General features: G+C 43.1%; 2 protein-coding genes across 3 annotated transcripts in view; both read left to right on the forward strand.

The window, feature by feature from the left end:
• The window catches only part of MRC2 (mannose receptor C-type 2), a 63,294-nt gene that overhangs the window by 7,792 nt on the left and 39,656 nt on the right, over nucleotides 1-15,846 (forward strand). Inside the window, exons 2-11 of one of the 2 annotated variants that reach the window (XM_032960443.2) lie at nucleotides 1,132-1,391; nucleotides 1,719-1,932; nucleotides 2,053-2,226; nucleotides 3,577-3,741; nucleotides 5,787-5,900; nucleotides 6,371-6,514; nucleotides 7,175-7,363; nucleotides 8,412-8,560; nucleotides 10,355-10,477; nucleotides 15,230-15,345. In XM_032960443.2, the coding sequence (XP_032816334.1) occupies nucleotides 1,132-1,391; nucleotides 1,719-1,932; nucleotides 2,053-2,226; nucleotides 3,577-3,741; nucleotides 5,787-5,900; nucleotides 6,371-6,514; nucleotides 7,175-7,363; nucleotides 8,412-8,560; nucleotides 10,355-10,477; nucleotides 15,230-15,345 (1,648 nt within the window). Of the gene's footprint in view, nucleotides 1-1,131; nucleotides 1,392-1,715; nucleotides 1,933-2,052; nucleotides 2,227-3,576; nucleotides 3,742-5,786; nucleotides 5,901-6,370; nucleotides 6,515-7,174; nucleotides 7,364-8,411; nucleotides 8,561-10,354; nucleotides 10,478-15,229; nucleotides 15,346-15,846 lie in introns of both variants that reach the window. The other variant, XM_032960434.2, reaches the window with a different exon arrangement.
• On the forward strand, nucleotides 10,484-14,074 carry LOC142925557 (uncharacterized; the record flags this gene model as incomplete). The annotated part of the gene is made up of 1 exon (XM_076068482.1): nucleotides 10,484-14,074. A coding segment is annotated over one exon (1,599 nt), but the record flags the coding sequence as incomplete, so codon positions are not given.

Genomic DNA, 15,846 nt, shown 5'->3' on the forward strand with positions numbered 1-15,846 from the left:
TAACATAAACGACTTTCATTTGTGGTCTTTTGAAGAGGGAAAACTCCCGACAAGCCGAGCCCTCGCAATGCGGCCTATGATGTCGGTGACGTCACCAAGTCCCATCGCCTCCCATTCAGTGGCACACGTGGGAATAAATGTGACTGATTTCCCCCAACTATTTTGAACCGATATTAAGGGGCCGTCCATAAATGACGTCACGGGATTTTGGCCGATTTTTGACCTCCCCCCCCTCGTCACATGGCGTCACAAAAAAGTAAGACCCCCCTAAAATATGACGTCACAAAGCTCGCCCCCCCCCCCCCCCAAAACCATATTTACATTTTGAAAATAAAACATGCTTCAAATCGCTTTAAACTATTGTCATTGTAGTGCGTATTTAATGTGGCGCTGCACTCTGATGTTGTAGGAGAAAACATTAAAAAGGAGGCGTTGGAAAGCTGAAATTTACCATAAAATTCACTTGAAAATATTCAACGTCTAATTAAAACTGCAGATGTTCAGAATATTATATTGAAATTCTCTTATAATTGTAACATATTAAAAGTAATTATAACTATAAAAAATACTTGAAAGTTTGTAGTAGAACGAAGCAAAATGGAGAGTACAATTATAACAATCACGTATTCATACCACAGAATGATAAGCCCTGGTAGAATCATTAGAATCAAAATGTTTAATAACAATAATTCAAAAATTTTACAAAATGTATGCTTCTCCATTCTTCCATGGAGAAGCAAAATGCTCCTTCATGGAATAAATAAAAGGTGACCTTAGTAAATTTAAATAATCAAATAGTTAACAATGACAATTATTGTAATGAAAATTAATCAAAATTAAGTAGAACGTGTTTTTTATATTTATTTAAAGTTGCGCATTTTGATGTGACGTCACATTTCTAAAACCCCTTCTCGTCACACATCGTCACAAATGTCTGACCCCCCCTCTACCCCCTAGGTGCATGACGTCATTTATGGACGGCCCCTAAATAGATGTTAATGAAATATCGGTAGTGGTGATGGTATTGCCCTGACTGATTTTACAAAAATATATACATTAATGTACAAAACAGCAAGTATGTAATTTTCTTAAGTGCTTTGTTTTAAAATATATTAAATTTTTCATCCACAGGAGAGGAATATTCAGATATATTTGCAATCCAAGTTCCGGACGTGGGTGGATGCCTCGTGGGAGAGTCCTCAGGGCTGGGCTTGGTAGAGAGCTGTAACTCATCAGAGCCTGCTCAGCAGTGGAAATGGGTGTCTCGCCAGCGACTTTTCAACTTGGGGATGTCTCGCTGTCTCGGGGTGGCTCCGGTGCAACCGAGTGGCAGTATTGCAAGTAAATCGCCCAGCTTGAACGCATCAGAAACGGACGCTGAAGATGATCAGGTGACAAGAATATTTAGGACACATTATTGCTTCTTTGGGTTGAACGGGGCCCGTCTATAAAGATAGAGCGCTGTCACCAACAGTGTTTGACAATGCCATAGCATTTGCTTAATACACTAAAGAAGGCCCCATAATGAGACTCGTTTTTTTTGTCACTAATGAATAAGAGAGTCCTCGTGTGTAATTTTACTCCAGGCCTCCAGCCTTCAGGAATATGGGCAGCCTTGCTTATGAGAGATAGACATGTTCATGTGTCCATGTATGTGTCGACTCTTATATTATGTATAATAGAGGTTGTTTTGGGTTGTATGTGCCGTCTGCTAGAAGACTGAGCAGCCTGCCTTATATGAATGCGATGTGGAGGAGATGCAGCTGCGTTGGGCATGTGGAGATGATGAGCAGCTGATCATTCCACACAGAGGGAAGCTCAGTCTGCGTGGAGCCATCGGTGCCCAGGCTCCGTTTGAGCTGCACCCTAAGAATGGAACGCGACTGCTGATCTATGGCACTCAGGATAACCTGTGCTTACGACCGTACCGTGGTGAGAACGGCTGAGAGTGCACCTCTCAGTCTTTATACTGTATCCCTTCCTTTCATCTATTCTTTGACAATCGTACACTCTGTTATTTTGATGTCTGATCCCACGCTTCCTCTCATGCAGAAATATATACTATCCAAGGAAATTCCCATGGTCGGCCGTGCGCTATCCCGTACAAGTATGACCACCGGTGGTATCACTCCTGCACAGGGGATGGCCGTGATGATTGGCATCTGTGGTGTGCCACATCAGCCGACTATGGCACCGATGAACTTTGGGGCTTCTGTCCTGTCAAGCGTGAGTAAACACCCTTTCTGTCCACTAATTACACTCAAATTACAAATACAGGGCCATCAGGCAACTTATTTATACTTCTCATTGGGCACGACAATGTGTTTTATGTTGACATTCCATCCATTTTGGCTGTTCACTTCTCAGCTAGTATACGTGACAACAATTCACTTACAGGCAAAATAGTCTTGACTCCCTTGTGACCTCATCATGGTCATTATGAGCTCTTTGCTAATGTTATTTTATGTTTAATAACCGTTATATAAAAATTGTGTCATTCACATTGAAGTGTTTTAATCAAAGTGATGTTCTAACTTGGCATTTAAACATATTGCATTTAAATCCCCCAAAAAGCCAATTTATGTGCTACAAACATTTGTTTTAAAGTCATGACTGGTATTCCACATCCTCTGCCCCATACAAAGGTTTTCTTTCAGATAGTTTTTACAAAAATATTCAACAAAGACTGAACTATGTGGTTGGTTGGCTTATTAAAATGACTCGTTCCAAATAACAACAGGGTGATATTGCCATTCGTAGAAAATAGAAAGAGCGGATTTTTTGTGTGAAAAGTTCGATTAAAAAAAAATCAACATTTGTCAAGATGAGTTTCTGAACCTAATTGCAGAAATTAATATGTGAAATCACAGAAACCTGACCGCTAAGTACATTTTCGAAATGATACATGTAAACAAGAACTTGGTTACACATGATTGGGATTTACATTTAAACACACAGAGTAATAACCTGAACCTGTTTGTGCATAGTACAGAATAAACAAATAATTTAAAATGTACCAATATTAAAATTATTTCAACATAGAGTCTGCGATGAACACTTTGGTCGCTATGATTGCAGTGATCCCACTGTGTTGTTTTTCTACTGCATTGTGGACCTTTGAACACGTGGGAGTATTCCCAGAATTTTGTTTGTGGCGGTTGTCGTTGTTTTAATCTAATAACCATATAGCAAGGTGTCTCACAAGTTGCGGTTTACTTCCTCTCCGTTGCCTCAGGATTTTGTACAGCAGTGTCTCACCAGCACGCTTACTGTCATATTCTGAATTAATCCCCTTCCATATGATGGGGTGCAAATAACTGTTGTGTTCATTGTCTTGTGTGACTCTCAAGTATTTTCTAATCAAAGCAATGTGCCGCTTTTATTGAATTTCTGTATACATTTTTTTTTATAAATCAAGTTCCCTAGTGTTTTTTTACACTGCATCTTGCCATTTTCAATTTTATTGGTAGATGATTTGATGATATTCTATCGTTAACAGATTCTAGATTTTCTAATCTGGCTGTTTATTAGATGCATACAGTCACGCCTGTCACTGTCGTTCAATTGCTTTTGCAGTTCCGGACTGCAGTGTGTTCTGGGACACGGATCCTGTGACTCGAAACTGCTACCAGTTCAATGTGCATGCTGTGCTTTCATGGCACGAGGCACGCACCAGTTGCCTGCAGCAAGGCTCCGACCTCCTTAGCATCACGGAGATGCATGAGCAGACCTACATTGCCGGTAAGGGGCATTCACACTGCCAACCGCTCAAATTCTGGTGCGCTGCTTTGTTTACAGATTTGTTATTAATGTTGTGGTGAGTTCAACTGAGTCGCAGACGTACTCTTGGAGGTACCACATTTATTTAACACCAACACATGGGGTAACTGCCCCTTAATAGAATAAAAACCTATGGTGGTGACCACCAGGCTAACTACGCTAATTACAACGGAGCTGGCTACAACGGACCGGACCACAGCTCGGGCCCAGGTCCACGTGTTGTAGACTCTGTAGGACGTAGAACATAGACGAAGGCTTCTTCAGGATGAACAACAACGCGGTCCCTCTGGGGGACCCGGCTTATATTCTCTGTGGCGTGGCTGCCCCCAACCTTGGCCACGACCACCTTCCAGAATCCTCGAGCAGGATCTGGACCCGGACCCGGACCACGTGACCACCCCTAGCCCCCACTTGGGCCCCTTTGTAGACTTAACCGGTCACGTGTCCTCTCGGGTCAACCAGAGTGCCATGGCCTTTAGTAACCCCGGCACACCCACACCCTAGCCTCTAGGGCTGGCACTGCATCCCAAGCGTGGTGCCACCCATCGCACGCCGTGTCTCTCTAGGGCTGGTACTACACCCACACCATAGTGGTGTCTGTGATGTCATTACATCGCATGCCGTGACTCTCTAGGGCTGGTACTACACCCTCATCATAGTGGTGTCCGTGATGTCGTTACATCGCACGCCGTGACTCTCTAGGGCCAGTACTACACCCACATCATAGTGGTGTCCGTGATGTCATTACATCGCACGCCGTGCCCCTCTAGGGCTGGTACTACACCCACACCATAGTGGTGTCCGTGATGTCGTTACATCGCACGCCGTGACTCTCTAGGGCTGGTACTATACCCACATCATAGTGGTGTCCGTGATGTCGTTACATCGCACGCCGTGCCCCTCTAGGGCCGGTACTACACCCACACCATAGTGGTGTCTGTGATGTCGTTACATCACACGCTGTGACTCTCTAGGGACGGTACTACATCCACACCATAGTGGTGTTCATGATGTCGTTACATCGCACGCCGTGACTCTCTATGGCCGGCACAGCACAGTGATATCCCGAGATCTCACTACAATGTCACTGCTGGTTCATTAATACATTTTGAACGTTTGTTATCGCGCACTCTTTATGAGTCCAGTCCATCACGATTGCTCACTGAACATGCAAAGTAAACTCTTTCGAATAGCACTGTTGTAAGTCTGTTGCAAAACTGTCTCACACTGAAGGATGGTTATCTGTAAATACACTTTGTATACACACCTTTCCATAAAGGATTCACTTTAAACAGAACTAAAACAAAATCTCATTGGATTTTTTGCTGTTGTCAGTGCCAATACAGTCCATTGCAACATCACTTAAAAAATTCACATCGTCATAATTTTTCATGCACATTTCATAACCCAGGTCTTAAAGCGCAACCTTCAAACACGTTTCCAGAACGTAATGAACCAGTTTATTATCTACAAGAGAAAACACACGTAGTTAATGTCTAACTTTTGACCTTAATCCTTAATAAATCAATGAATAAATGCCTTAATATTTATTTTAAATGGCTGGAATGGAATGAGCTCTTCCACGTATGTGCAGCTACAAAAATAGAAGCATTATCTCCTGATATGATAAGTATGCTTCTACAATTATTATAAATGCCTGCCATTATCAGTAACCTTAATTCGCTATTATTTCTAGCGTGGTACCCACACTCTATAGAACATGAGAATGCATTTCATGCAGTCATTCAGTATCTTTTATGTATTACACAATGCAAATACTAACACCCTATAGAAAGTCACACACCATAATGCTGAACTGTACTCAGCCGATGTTCTGGTGCATCTGATAGTAACTGCTAATTTACATCGTGCACATGTACTGCTTGGTGTATCGTGTCAGTGGATAATTTTGCCACGCATTACGACATTTTGAGGTGCAAATGTGTAGTGCTTATTTTCTTCCGTTGACTGTCATTTTTCCTCAATCACTTCACTGTTGTGTGCAGGCTTTCTGAGTGGTTTTGGAGCCATTATGTGGATTGGACTCAATGACTTGGACTCGGATGGTGGCTGGCAGTGGTCTGATGGCTCTCCGTTAAAGCTCCTTAACTGGGACCAAGGTGCAAGCAGTTGTATTTGTTTCAGATTTCCACTTCTTCACCGCGTCAGTTCCCTTCAGCAGTATACTCGCGCAATAATTTTGAAATTACGTAGCATAGTTTTGAATGTGCGTATGTGGAGAGCGGTGGCGTAATGGTTAGCATGTTGCGCTGTGAACCCTGCAACTGTTCACGGTTGACACCAGAGTTCGATTCCCGCTCACGGCCACCACCGGTGACGGTTGTCTGGACTGGTCCTGGGCCTCCACCAGATCGACTCAGCCTCAAATGAGTATCCGGTGTGGTATGTAAACATCGCCACTGGGGAGACAAAGGTGGTCGGTCATGGTATTGACCACCCACCCCCCTCGTGTGCCATGCCGACCTTCATAGATGCTCGCTAACATCACTTGCTCCTACGGTCTGTTAAAGGCTATGTGGGAGATCTTTGTCTGTGTCTTATTGTGTGTATAAATGTTGTGCTCCTGCAGGACACCCTTCAGAAACGGATGGACAGAACTGCGCCCTTCTCCGTGCCGAGTTTTTCAGCAAGTGGCAAACCAAGGAGTGTGCGGCTGCACTGCCCTATGTTTGCAAGAAGCGCCTCAATATCACCTCCATACAGATACCCAACGGTGTGTGCCTTTTATCACAATTGTCTCAATGTGCTTTCATTTAATTGAGGCATTTCACTCCGTGGACATTTACGCAGCCGTTTAAACTGTCACAAACCGAGGCTGAAATAAAATATTTAATTAAATAATTGTTTAAAAAATTTGAACAGCCACACTCAGATTACAAGAAGAGAGTTCCAAAATAAAGAGGGGGTGATGGCCGGGGGTTGAAGATACAAAACTCGTAGAGAATGTTTACACATTATTGGGTGCTACATAGTTCTCAATTAAATTTACTAACCATCACGTATTTATGCGATCTAGCCTAAAAAACTGTATTATGGATGATATTGGTCGCGAAAGCCTACGTGTTACACTTACTAACCATTTTTATGAAGATATATTGCATTAAATGCCTTAACAGATTTTTGGAAAATTGTGCATGTTAAATCACTTGATATTGGCCAATGTTTATATTTGCAAAATAACCTGCAGCTTGATTCACACTCATTGCATTCCATAAGACGGACAGATATGTTATTGTTAAGTAGTTAGGCAATTCGGTCTCCATTTTACGTCAGCGTGATTGAAGTCAGAATTTAAAAAAATTTCAGAGGGAACAGCTTTTACACTTCCGATGGGAGTGATTTCGAAAGGTAACTGATTGTGGTGTCGTTACAGAGAGCTGGGAGAATCGACCGACCGTGTGCCCTCGCGGCTGGGTACCATTCAACGGGAGCTGCTTTTGGCGCGATGCAGAGAAACGAACGTGGCAGGATGCGTTGGCACGATGCCGGTTAGGAGGTGGCGACCTTCTGAGCCTACACGGCTTGGCAGATGTCGACTTCCTAGTTCAGCATGTGCTTAGTGGTTGGTAAAACGCATTACATGCCCTTACTTGCAAACTGAACAGTCCCCATTACAAAACCAGCTCATCATCATTGGAAAGGTGTTCCACCTTCCAAGCAGTGCTAACATATTTCCCATTAATGGTGTTCGCCTTTTGAGGTGCTTAACATCTTACCGGTGAAATATGTTAAGGTCCAAAAGATGGATGAGTATACGGGATAATTCATTTGGCAGCAGAGGAATGGGAAGTTACAAGGGAGCAACAAGTGGTCTTGTTTGCTGTGGGTCCATGTGGGTCTATTGCTCGGTGGCATAAAATATCAATTTGGTTAGGCATATTGGGATCTATGGATGTAATGCGCCTTACAAATGCAAATTATGATTGCACCTTGCTTCTCTTTTGAGAAAGATTAAATTATAAATCATCCACGTCTATTCAATGCATGAATGTTTTCTCATGCACTTGTGTATATTATGAGAAAATGGTTGGTGAAGTGGTGACACCTGTGCCTCACAACAATAATTGCCTGGTTAGATTCGCGACTCGGATGCATTTCTGCGTGGAGTTTGTATGATCTCCCCACTGTTCTGCATTGGTTTCATTCGAGTTCTCCAGTTTCCTCCCATAGCTAAAACATACACTGTCACTAGCATTGGCCAAATATTCCAATGCTGACAAATGAGCTGAAAAAAAACTCCATTGCGATTGCATGTAGCATCGTCGCCTATGACAACAAAACATTGGGAGGCCCCCCCTGAAAAAGAGTTCAAAATCAGGCTTTTCTGGCTAAACTTGCATAATAATATTATTACCGTCATTTGTACTCTTACCACTTACATGGATGGAACCCATAATTACAGTATGCTTAAAATTTTACTCCAATATATTGCATTTGCAACGTTTGAAGAAAAAAAAACATATCCTCTCAGAATTCAATGCAAATAAATGACGCAATATAGACTCACGTAGAGCACGTGCATACATTTTTACTGCAACTTTATGAAAGATGAAATGTGCAAATGATGGGCGAGTGAGTGAGTTTTTCTGTTGCTGCTGCTGCTGCTGCAGATGGGGAAGAGGTGTGGTTGGGTCTTAATGACCTCAAGACGAAGATGGTGTTTGAATGGTCTGACTTCACACCGGTCACCTTCACGTTCTGGCATCCTCGCCATCCAAACAGTCGCCCAGGAGAGGGCTGTGTCTCTCTCTGGGGCAAGGTAACTCAAATGTTTGTAGCGTCCTTGCGTAAATATACTCACCCTACATTTACCTCTTGGTTATCTGTGTGGGGAGCATAGTGTTGTGACCAGTGTGGTAAAGTATTAGTAAAACAACCCCTCGTCAGCATGGCTTGAGGAGGTTTTCATCCAGCAGTGGATTGACATGTTGCTGTAGATTATTATTACCAAAAGTATCGGAGCCTCAGGCTGCTTTTACGAGGCATTGCTGTTATGCAGGTTGACTGTCTTTACAGCCTTTATCACCGTCTTTGATCTTTGACAACACACGTTGTGTTTAAATTGCAGTCTGGTGGTGCAATTGCTTGAGCAATGTCCTATGAAACCCAGTGACCTGATTTTCATTCCTGGCCCAAAAAGGCAAACATAAGTTTGCCTTTTCTGAGCCTTCCAAAGGAATAAGCGAGCCTGAAATGTGTACCTGCTTGTGTTGTGTAATTTAGAAGTTAAGGGTTGGTGGATTGCCACAGGATAGTTGTCAATTGGTAGATAATTAGTAGAGGGAACGGCATCCTTATCACTCTTCATTATCGTTGTCATTTATGATAATGAACTATTTCATTTATCTTCAAGGTCATCATCTTCATCATTATAACCACTGTATTCGTAGTCATCATCCTTATCAACCATATCTTCACATACATCATTGTCGTCTCCATCATATTCATCATCATTGTCATAATGTTTTAAATGTTTTAAAGTTTCCATCTAGGTGGAGAGCGGTGCAAGACTCAGCACACATTTAGTTTGCGTGTGCATGTGTGAGTCAGACAGAGCCTGATTGGTTGGCTCGATTCATTAGGAGGGAGAGCCTGTTGATAATACACACACAGCTCCAAATCCCCGAAGGCGAAGGCCTTTCCCCAGCTGCTGCTTGTTTTGCAGGATGTTTTTGCAGAATGGGGCCAAAAAGTACCACATGAATCAGGCAGAATCGCATTTTGCGGAATTTCCAAAAGAGTGTTTAAAACGTTACATGAATTTGTCCTCCTATTTGGTACGTTGTCTCAGCAAAGGTGTGCTGTAGCATTGTTAGTGATTATTCAACAGCCAAGTAAGAACCTGTGGAATTATACATCGCTTCTGCACAGGGACCTGTATAGCATCAGAAATAGAATTGAAAACAATTGTTACATATATATTTACAATATCTTACAGTACATAATAGAAACTCCCAAAGTGAACATTCATCTTTATCATTGTTCCATTCAACAAAAATATAAAGTCATGACTCAAATATTTAGGGCCCTATTTTAGTGTTGAAAGAGATGTCCATATATCGTGGATATTTTAAAACAAAACAGCTTTATTCTAACCCCCACTACCTAAAATTCACCTTGCAGTAGACAGAGGAGCTTGGTTATCACATCATTTGAGCAGCTGCATTGTCAGACATCAAAAAGTAAATAATGTATTCTCACTCGGTCTTCATATTAATTTGACCATATATTATATGGTCTGATTCAGCATTTATTTTAGAATCATGACTGAACATAGAAATGTATAGGAATACTACAATGGGATGAGGTATACGATTTTAAAGAAGCAATCTCCCATATTAACGCATAAAGGAACCTGTAAAATAACAATTTAACACTTTTAATTAATGATATCTTCTCCATCGGTATCAATTCCATAACCATAAGGCAAACGCGTGATTATACCACAACATGTTATGATTTTTGCTCTGCATTTCAGCCACTCGGCGAGTGAAGTATTTTATGTCTGGTGAGCGAGTATTTGCTATTATTTCTCAAAAAATGTGCTTGGCAGGAAGGTCGTTGGAAAGATGGACCATGCGATGCCAAGAAGGCTTCTGTGTGCCGGGCACCGGGAAGTTTGTCAGAGGCCCAGCCGGACTCGCAGGAGGGCGGCACCCCAACGGAATGCCCCAAGGTAAGAGATAACGAGAGGGATAACGAGAGAGATAACGAGAGAGATAACGAGAGAGATAACGAGAGAGATGACGAGAGAGATGACGAGAGAGATAACGAGAGGGATAACGAGAGAGATAACGAGAGAGATAACGAGAGAGATGACGAGAGAGATAACGAGAGAGATAACGAGAGAGATAACGAGAGAGATAACGAGAGGGATAACGAGAGAGATAACGAGAGAGATAACGAGAGAGATAACGAGAGGGATAACGAGAGAGATAACGAGAGAGATAACAAGAGAGATAACGAGAGAGATAACGAGAGAGATAACGAGAGGGATAACGAGAGAGATAACGAAAGAGATAAGAGGGATAACGAGAGAGATAACGAGAGAGATAACGAGAGGAGTAACGAGAGAGATAACGAGAGGGATAACGAGAGGGATAACGAGAGAGATAATGAGAGGGATAACGAGAGGGATAACGAGAGAGATGACGAAAGAGATAACAAGAGGGATAACGAGAGAGATAACGAGAGGGATAACGAGAGAGATAACGAGAGAGATAACGAGAGGGATAACGAGAGGGATAACGAGAGAGATAATGAGAGGGATAACGAGAGAGATGACGAGAGAGATGACGAGAGAGATAACGAGAGGGATAACGAGAGAGATAACGAGAGAGATAACGAGAGAGATGACGAGAGAGATAACGAGAGAGATAACGAGAGAGATAACGAGAGAGATAACGAGAGGGATAACGAGAGAGATAACGAGAGAGATAACGAGAGAGATAACGAGAGGGATAACGAGAGAGATAACGAGAGAGATAACGAGAGAGATAACGAGAGAGATAACGAGAGGGATAACGAGAGAGATAACGAAAGAGATAACAAGAGGGATAACGAGAGAGATAACGAGAGAGATAACGAGAGGAGTAACGAGAGAGATAACGAGAGGGATAACGAGAGGGATAACGAGAGAGATAATGAGAGGGATAACGAGAGGGATAACGAGAGAGATGACGAAAGAGATAACAAGAGGGATAACGAGAGAGATAACGAGAGGGATAACGAGAGAGATAACGAGAGAGATAACGAGAGGGATAACGAGAGGGATAACGAGAGAGATAATGAGAGGGATAACGAGAGGGATAACGAGAGAGATAACGAAAGAGATAACAAGAGGGATAACGAGAGAGATAACGAGAGGGATAACGAGAGAGATAACGAGAGAGATAACGAGAGGGATAACGAGAGGGATAACGAGAGAGATAATGAGAGGGATAACGAGAGGGATAACGAGAGAGATGACGAGAGAGATAACGAGAGAGATAACGAGAGGGATAACGAGAGAGATTACGAGAGGGATAACGAGAGAGATGACGAGAGAGATAACGAGAGAGATAACGAGAGGGATAACGAGAGAGATTACGAGAGGGATAACGAGAGAGATGACGAGAGAGATAACGAGAGGGATAACGAGAGGGTAATGGTCGGCTTTTTCGTCATTTACAGATTTGAAAATGAGAGCCACCTTTATAAGGCAGGCTCTTTTAACATACAAATGAAAAGTTCTGTATACACAACAAGTAGCAAGAATATAAATACACAACTCCAAAAATAAATAAAACATTTAATTCCGTTACTTCAAGTGGTAACTTTTCATATTCTTGGTTCTTTAGGTAAAGTGATGTAGAAGAAAACATGGTAACTTTTCATGCATTTCAATATCTTTCTTAGCGTTCGTCTATTATTGACTCACCTAGATTTTTGATGTTAATTATCTTGATTTGAAGCTTTCGTGACTGCAGGAATCCATACTCTTTGGTTTTTTCGGTAAAGTCACGTAGGTATAAAATAAAATAAATTAGATCACGACGTTTCGATCGCAACACAAGCTTCCGTCATCAGGTGAGACATCTACAGCAAAAAAACTGCTGAAACTTGAGCATTATTTTTTCTACCTACGTGACTTTACTGAAAGAACCAAAGAGTATGTTAATTATCTTGTTTTTACCTGTAATAAGTTTTGGCCTCTCTTTGGCTGTGCTGAAGTGCAACTTCCATCGCACCAGTTTGTGATCGCTTGCTGTGATTAATTTGTTGCGGGCAGAGACATCTCTGATGACCTGGGGTTTGACCAATCGAATTTAGTCAATGTTCAAGTGTTAGTTATTTGTATTGGAGCTGTAAGGCAATTTGATGTGATTCCCAGGATACCTGTTATGAGTCGACTGGACTTGCCCTTATGCTGAGCTGTGGCAGTAGCTAAAATTATTCGCTGCAAGCCATGAGACCTTGAGTAGTTGACACAAAGGGATTCCTTGACCTAGTCAATGTTGACATTAAGGACACTGCAGTTCACACAGGGATCCTTGCTGAATTTTGTATTGGCACAGCTGGTCTGAGCGCCCCTGTAGTGAGCAGAACAGCATTCTCATCTGCCAGGGCACGCCAGGCTGCTTTTGGAATCGAGAGGGACAAAACCAAATAAGAAGAGTCTGCCAAGGAGATACACTCTTTACCAAGGCTATTTACATCGGCAGTAGAACATATTTGCTTTGAATTTGAGAAATAAACTATTTACGAGGCAGTTTGGACTTGTGTTTGCTTTTAATTGAATCAAGTCAACGGTATCTTAAGAGGCTGTACAGAATAATAGGATACGGTAAGTCAGGGGGAAAGGAGGCATATTTGTTTCATAGAGAAAGGGGGTCAGTCATAGGCAGAGTAACAAAGAATTGTCTTGAACAGTAAGAAAACGACAGCGTGAGTGGCTGGGGGAAGACGATTGGTGTATCAGAACAGAAGGAGCTACCTCCTACGAAGCAAACGTTTCCTGGGGGGTTTTGACAAAAGGTCTTGTTTGCTCACTTGGAGAGTGTGGACAGAGGAGTAGAGTGAGTGTCTCCTGCATAAAGGCATGAACATAAATGAAGAAAGTTATTTTATAACACTTTTTCAGGAGATCCTTTCCAGATTACCCAAAATTATGTCATACCCATGAAGTTATAAATCGTTTAAAATTTGGGTTATGATTGGTCATTTCTTAACATAAGTGACAATGTTCATGAAAAGTTGTAATATCTGTACACATCTCAGACATTCGGAGACTATTTAAGATATATTCAACAATGGTGAACTGTTTAACCTCAGCTTTTGAGCCAAATGATTAGTCGTTCTGAATCATTGCAATTTGTACAGAAACCCTATGCATTTAATTTTTATGGCTATAAAACTACGAACATTGTTGGGTTCCCTCAATGAAATCTGCACTCTGGACAAGAGAGTATATCTCTGACACCATAAATCTCATTCCCTTTACATAAACATTTACAATCAGAGTGGGAAATGCTCTTTTTTCTGATTATGATACAAAAACAACATTTTTAAATGTCACTCACTGCAGAAATCTCATTGACGGTGCAGTGATTTAACACATTCCTGCGTAGGGAGCTGGTAGGAACGTTGGGTTGCTCGGTCAATGGCCAGGATAAACGGTGGTGTGGTGTATTCCGCAAATATTCCCGACTGCGAGGGCGGGCACAAGCCGGCGTGAGTAGGTTAAACGTTGAGTTTTATAAGGGCACCACGGGTGACCAGCTCCTCCCGATCCAGCCACACCCCCCACCCAGCCCCTCCCCACCCTCCCCACCCAGCCCCATCCCTCCCCACCCAACCCCTCCCCTCCCCACCCTCCCCACCCAGCCCCTCCCCACCCAGCCCCTCCCCACCCAGCCCCTCCCGATCCAGCCACACCCCCCACCCAGCCCCTCCCCACCCTCCCCACCCAGCCCCTCCCCACCCTCCCCTCCCCACCCAGCCCCACCCTCCCCACCCAGCCCCTCCCCTCCCCACCCTCCCCACCCAGCCCCTTCCCACCCTCCCCTCTCCACCCAGCCCCACTCCTCCCATGTTTGGATGCACGACGGACGGACACAATAATCCCCTGTGGGCTGGTGTAACCAGGAGGTTCCTACCAGTAACAGTGAATATGTGCTTGTTCTCAGGGAATATGCACATAAATACGTGCAAATTATTCACAAAGCATTCATAATCTGTAGGTAACATGCATATCACAGCTATTTTTGAATAATACTCGGTGCAGATGAAAACTCGAGAGATGGGAAAGGACACGTAACCTCGACCTACAAGCAGGATGGTTACGAATATAAAAAAAAAACATAACAGGGCATTCATATGGGTCGTAGAAGGTCTAAATGTACAAGGCCATGAGAGAAAATGTGCTCGTAAACACACGTGTGTGTTCATCCTCACGGTTGCTCTGAACTTAACACAATCCAGATGTGGAAGCATGCCAACAAGTGCCCCCACTCCGAGAGTTGGTCACAATAACTTTGCCAGCTCTAAATCCACTCAGGTTGTTCATGGGTTCGGTCTGATGCAATGTTGCGCGTGAATGTGCGTGGTGATGCATCTTTACGCCCCCCACCCCCACCGCATGCACGACCTGAGTGGATTTAGAGCTGGGAAAATTCAATTTCCGTTTTGGATAATGTGCAACAGAATATAGGAATGTGGAGTTTCCACCACTGGCTCAAGGCTGTAAGTGGAGATAAGCACTGGCCCATGCTCATTTGAGCTATGAAACACTGATGTTTTTAGATGTCAGATGTTTTTAGATGTCAGATGTTTTTAGATGTCAGGTCTCCGCATGTTTGCTTTTGACATGTATTGACTAATGATGGGTTCTTATGTGGCTTTTATGTTTCGATGCGCTTGTAACATAGTTGTGTTTATCAAAATGTAGGGTTGGGATTTACACAATGGATTCTGCTACCTCATTGGCGAAGAGCTGACCGACTTCCAGAATGCGTGGACACGCTGTTCCCAGCAGCAGGCCACCTTGGTGTCCGTCACGAGCAGGTTACTTATTAAACCCCCCTGCAGCCTCACTTGGTGTGTGTGTGCTCGCGCATGTGTGTGTGTGTTTTCGTGTGCTCATGGCCAGCGCCAGTGACAATTATGTGAACTGGTCCTGGGCCTCCCCTCGGTCGACTCAGTCTCAGATGAGTACCTGGTGTGGTGTGTAAAAATTGCCACTAGGGAGACATAGGCGGCTGGACATGGTGCCGGCCACCCAACCCCTCGTGCTGTGCTGACCTTCATAGGCGCTCGCGAACAGCACTTGCCCAATAGTCTGTTTAGGCTATACGAGGGATATTTGTCTTTGACCCCTGATTCACCCAGCCACCCGATGGTTTGTCTTGTCTGTTCCACCCTATGGTTTATGTCATTTCGGCCCACCGCTATTGAAAGCGAACCCTCTTAAATACCCTTTCATTAATGTACGTGCTATTGATATGTTATTTTAAATAGTAAATGCGTGTGTCTACAATGGACCTGGAATCATTATTTCATAAATGA

The sequence above is a fragment of the Petromyzon marinus genome, chromosome 2 (genome assembly GCF_048934315.1).
Source record: "Petromyzon marinus isolate PM22_M1 ecotype Great Lakes invasive population chromosome 2, UKy_Petmar_22M1.pri1.0, whole genome shotgun sequence".
Lineage (NCBI taxonomy): Eukaryota > Metazoa > Chordata > Hyperoartia > Petromyzontiformes > Petromyzontidae > Petromyzon > Petromyzon marinus.